The 5869-nt window shown below is 39.7% G+C and overlaps 1 protein-coding gene across 3 annotated transcripts in view; it reads left to right on the top strand.

Annotated features, from left to right (window-relative positions):
• The window catches only part of tiam2a (TIAM Rac1 associated GEF 2a), a 92258-nt gene extending 89247 nt beyond the window's left edge, over positions 1-3011 (top strand). For all 3 annotated transcript variants that reach the window (XM_044374656.1, XM_044374655.1, XM_044374657.1), the window contains 2 exons: positions 265-419; positions 757-3011. In XM_044374656.1, the coding sequence (XP_044230591.1) occupies positions 265-419; positions 757-1460 (859 nt within the window). In that variant the 3' untranslated portion in view covers positions 1461-3011. The remainder of the gene's footprint in view (positions 1-264; positions 420-756) is intronic.
• The last annotated feature ends 2858 nt before the right edge of the window (positions 3012-5869 follow it).

The raw sequence follows: 5869 nt of genomic DNA on the forward strand, positions 1-5869 counted from the left end.
CTGTTTGCTGATGTTTTTTGTAGCATTTAATAGTGTAATCTGTCTACTTTGTGGTGAGAGTGAAGCCTGCATTCAAAATGTGAAGTCTCATAGCGCACTGTGAAAATGGGATCACACCTAATGAATTAAATCGCCTATTTCACCAGGGACACACTGGAACTCTCTCAGCAATCTTCTTAATCTATATTTAGAAGATATTTTGAAATCAAGTTTAACATACGCTGTGCTCATCTTACTATGGTACCTCTGCTGTGTCCTCCTCAGTGTGCCAGAAAGCAAGGTCAACATCATCAAGGTGATCCGATCCATTCTCAGGGAGAACGCGAGGAGGAACATGAGGACTGACGGCACTCTGGAGAGGAACTGTAAGGAGCGCATGGTCCCCCTGCGCAACACCCTGCCTGCCTCCGCCAAGCTAGGTGAGTGTTAAGCAAGATTCTTACGAAAAATATTTCTGCATGTTTTATGGAGGACAGACATGAGCAACCATTGACATTTCTACTTTGAGTACATCAACTGCAGCCTGGGAAAGTTTCCTATAAAAACATATCCACATAGGGCATAGGGGTGATTCTTGTTGACTGATATTTAGCCTTTAAGGTCATTTGGCTTTAAAAATCATCAACTGTATAATACTAAGTACTTTACAGATGATCATATCTTGCTTTTAAGGTCATAAAATGTGGGGAATATGGTGCAAGTGTTTTTTACAGATAAGAGTGACATTTCTGACTTCCATCTCTACCTTCATACCAGGTTCCTCTAGAGCTTCCTGGTTGTGTAAGCAGCCACTTGGAGATCTCCACGCCCAGGCTGGGAATCCCAAGCCTGGACTAGACTCAGATGAAGGAAGCCTGAGCAGTGGAACCTACAGTTTGTCTGGGCCTCCTCCACCCTGCAACTCTTCTGACTCGCATATCCTCCCGGTCCAGCAGACTTGGTCTCAGACACCTGAGTGTAATTCACAACCTCCCTCCATCTCTGTGAAGGAGTCAGATATTTTAAGTGACGAGGACGATGGCTTCAGCGAGACGGGGAGAACGAGGAGGGACAGTGGAGGCAGCAACTCCCCGACTAGCGCCATTGAGGCTCAGTTCCTCCAACTTAAACTCTCAGAGGACGCGGCGTTAAAATGTACACCGGCCCCTTGCGTCCAACCGGAGGGAGTGGGCGACACTCCGGAGATCCAACCCAAACTGATGCGAGGCCACTTCAATGCTGTAAAGAGAAAAAACAGCAGTTTCAAGAGGAGCCAGGGTGCACTGTTGAACATGAAGGAGCACAGCAGGTCACTAGACAGCCAAACCGATGCAGTGTCGTCTTCAGGGGCGGTGGACCTCAACACACTGCTGGACAGGGAGTTCAGTGTCCAAAGTCTTACTTCAGTAGTCAATGAAGACTGTTTCTATGATCCAGCTGAGAGCTGTGCCACTGACTCTGAACAAGCCCCCTCCTCCTAAGGGTGTACACAGAGCAGAACAAGACTATACTATACCAGGGCAACAAGTTAGTGGTCAAACAGTCTGGGGGGCTGACTAAAGCCCCTGTGCCACTAGAGGGGAAACCCCTGTGACTCACTGCAGGCTCTAACAAGGTGGCTATGAAGCTGTGTCTCAACACGGAAGTCCATTTAGTAAGCCGCACACCTGCCTAGTTAAGGTCAGGTGTAAATGATGTATTCTGATGGAAGCCTATTGGCTGACAGACACGGTTTTCCTCCCCTGGAGAAGCGAAGCGAGATGATTTCTGTCCCAGTGATAATGACTGCAATGAATCTGCTAAGCACTGATGCGCACCCTCGGGTCTCCTCTGCTCTAAGCCTTGCCTTCTCCCTGCAAACCGTTTCAGTGACGTATTCCATCCAAGTTTTCCCTGCAGCTCATGCTGATTTGCAGTTTTTATCCAATTTTTGACCTTTTCTGTGAAGAAATGGGGGAGAATGTCATTTGTCTGTCTGGTCAGTCCCAAAAGTTAAAGAGAAGTCCACTGTGCATACAGCCATGGGACACTGAGGTAAAATAACTAAAGGTTTCTTGGGCGACCACACTGGTGCTTTAGGACAGTTTGCTGGGCAGCAGGCTTTCATGTTTTCAGGCTTGGTAGGGTATGCATTCTGTGGTTTCACAGAAGCAAATACTATAGGTCACTCACCGCTTATTATAAATTTTTGTAGGAAAAGGAGTGAGTGTAAGCTTTCGCAGATTGATAAAATTCACCCAAAGACCTGCTGCAGTCAAGTCATACTTCCTGTGAAGAGATGATATTGGCTTAAGTTGAACAGGAAGGACACTGACTTGCGCAACAAAGCCTTTTTGCTGTATTTTGTGCACTAAAGTACACTGTTTGCCTATATATTTGAAATTTTTATCTGTACAGGTTTTAATGTTATTAATGCTTTTTATTTATTAATAGGTTTGATTATGTATATCTAATCAAAGTAACTTTTTGGGTGAGGGCTTGAACCGTTAAAGATTTGGTCCACAAGTAAATAAAAAAAAAATTAAAAAAAGCAATACAGCTTGACGGTTTTTCACTTAATTTTAAATGTAGCCTACTGGATTTTGGTTGTTTTTTTTGCTGAAGATTGTAATTTCCAGTGCATACATTGGAATGTACAAGTGTTTTTGAGATATGGCTGCTTAATTGAATGATTTTAAACTGCAATAATTTTTAAAACCCAATGTTTCTTTTTATGTTTATATGTGTCCTGTATATATAATCTTTTCTATCTTTTAAACATTTATGTATTCTCTTATACATACTTGACACTGTACAGGTAAGAAACAAGGCAGGAATTTGCAATAAATTCAGCTGATATTTTTGTAAAACATTGTTTGCTACAGCATAAAGTACATGTTGAGGTACTATAAAATGGCAAACCACTACTACAGTACACTCTTTACCTTCTCAGCTCAACTTTACCATGCCTTTAATGCTAGCATACCAATGAATGTGAATGCCCCATTTTTATGGAACTGTTTTATAAATAAAAGTTTTATCTGTGAGTGACACCTGGAGAACGATGCTTTCAACTTGCCCTTCAGAGTCTGTCGATTCAGTTTTGAGTATCCTTTAGATCTGTTGACAGCTAAAGCAGTGCTGCGAAGTAAGTGTCTTATCTCAGGATCAGTCCCAGGGCTGGACTTGCCACCAGTCCCTGATTAGCTGTCATAAGAAATGCAGAATTCAATATCCTAGTATTGGAAACAAAAGCTATATCCTCCATAGAATACATGATTATTTGACATAAGTGGGGCACAGTTACATGACGAAAGACGCAGAAAAAGCTTTACTGGGTTGCTTTGGTTTTATATACAGACAAGTATGGCATATGAAATGTTCCAATGGCTGAGCATGTTTCAGCAGGGCGTCTCCACAAAGACAATTAGTGTGTTTTTCTATTCTTTATTCTCTTAAATATTAAAGGCCAGCAGACTGAAAATGCTTTAATTGCCATAAAATTAAGCATTTTGTTAATGCTGTCTCATTGTTTAATGGATGAGTTCACTCAAATCACAAAAACATTTTGCCACTTAGCCCTAGTAGCAACTAGCCATGCAAATATTTCCCATTTTATTTGTAGAGGTTTTGGGACGTGAACTGAATTAAGTTTGTAGGGCTCAAAGCACTGAATAATGAGATTTGAAAAACTGCTCAGCAATGGACATTGGGAGAATTTAGTGTTTTAGCTTAACTGCACTTTCAAGGGACTTGATCTACTTCATTGAGCTGAACAGAGTAACTTATATGACCAGGATTCTTATTTTGCTCCTAGTATTATCTGACACTGAGCCACATAGGATTATTTCATGATGTGGTACTGGATGTGGAGGACAACCAGCCAACCAAGCACGATGATGACAAAGCATCTAAATATGTGTGGACAGGTAATGTTGGCAGAGTAACAAGGGAATTAGCTTGTGCTCTTTTACAACTTCAGAATCATTGCATTTCACAATCTGTGACGAATCAGTGGGAGTGAATCCAGCTGAAAGGATACAGTTGTGTTTGGTTCAGATTTGGTGAGATTCATCAGGTAACTATGCAGACAGCTGTGGGAGGCCGAGGGTCAATTTTTCTCTGCTTAGTGCAACTTTCATTTTGGCAAAAACTTTGCCATGTCTGGAAATGATTGAAATCACCCCTCACCTACCACAGTGTTTCCCCCTTAGTCAGCACACCTCTTAGCATCACAGTTGTCTGACCACACATGCAGATTTCCACAAAAAACTGTTATGCAACAGTACATTGCACGCTAACAGTGATGGTGGAAAGTGAACTTGTACTTCATTTAGGCATTTCCATTTGATACTTATTTATTCACAACATTTCAGAGTATTATACTTGTTGCTTAATTACATTTATTTGACAGCCATGGTTGCTTTGCATATTAATATTTTAAACTAAGCTATACAACTGTTTTATACAAAATGATCATCTGATAAACTGTCCAACAGTACATTAAGTAGTTCAAATTAACTCAGCCATCTACATTTCATACCTTAATGCTCATCAATAATGATAATTAAATATGTAATATAAATAATATAAATATAATAAAACAGCAAAAAACAATGTGCATAATTAGTTATTTTACTTACTGATACATTTTGTTGAATAAACTTAACATTTCATAAAATTTTGAATGCGGGACTTAATAGTTTTTTAACATGGTGCTATTGAAAATATACCTTTAAGTTTAAATGCAGAAATCACATGTTGAGATATTTTAAGCCTGATTCAGTTATAGTTTATTGTCAAAATTCTTTAACTTGACAGTTTTAGACCAAAAGCATGAATACTACAGGATTTTTCTCTCCACTAGAATTATTGTGGTAGCTTCAAAGCAGCATTTAGATTATTGTAACATTTGCTTATAACAGTTAAATAAGTATAGAATATGAGGAAAAGAAAATGTATAGACTCACATACCTGTGTTTCAGTAACTGGTACATTTCAGGTATAAATGGTGTATTAATGGAAAGACAAATTTAGAAGAAGGTTTAACTTGGAGAAAAATGTTTTTACAATTTAAAAAACTCAATTGTTGGCTTGTGGGCAGCTCAGAGTGAAATACCACATGTCTACATGCCTATTTGATGTGAGTATGTAAAGTTTTGACTCACCAGTGGCTGTGGGCTGGACTCAATGTCACACACACCTGGGTTGGCAGCAACGGTAGTGGTTAGGCCTCTTCTGTCTTGGGGTCAGCCAACTCTTTTCTTGATGTTGGCAGTTCACTTCTTAGGGATAAAATGAATAAAACAGTGCAAACAAACTCGGTGGGCCAAATAACTCAACATCTTTACAGCATTTCTTCACTGAAACCTTGCAGGTGTTTTGCATCAGTGGCTAATTACCTCCCTTCCTATGTGTGACATCAGTTCAGACCCACCAATCTCTACATATCTACAACACAATCTACCAAAAATAAAAGCTTATGTGTTATACAAAACCACACCATGTTTCTTGGCATGACTGACTTGTCTTTATAACACACCGCCTCGGCTGCCAAAATAGCAGTCCTGCTCACCTATCTGTAGATGTGGTTGGAGATTAACAGCCACCAATCATCAAAACTGAGTGAATTCTCTCTCTGGCAAGCCAACCCTAGCATACCATCTGTCACACTGGCAAGAAACAGCCCTGCAATGTTCTGTTGGTGATAATATGTTCTAGTATTGACAGATGAATTTTTAAAAACTTGTATACTTTTATCGATATAAAACCTTAAATGCTACAATCAGGATCAAATTTACTTAACATACATGCCGTATATATCATATTCTGTCCAAGAAATGTAGTGAATATGGATAATGACATACCTGAATTGATATTTCTTATTTAAATAGAACAAAAACACGAGACA

The sequence above is a fragment of the Thunnus albacares genome, chromosome 15 (genome assembly GCF_914725855.1).
Source record: "Thunnus albacares chromosome 15, fThuAlb1.1, whole genome shotgun sequence".
Classification (NCBI taxonomy): domain Eukaryota; kingdom Metazoa; phylum Chordata; class Actinopteri; order Scombriformes; family Scombridae; genus Thunnus; species Thunnus albacares.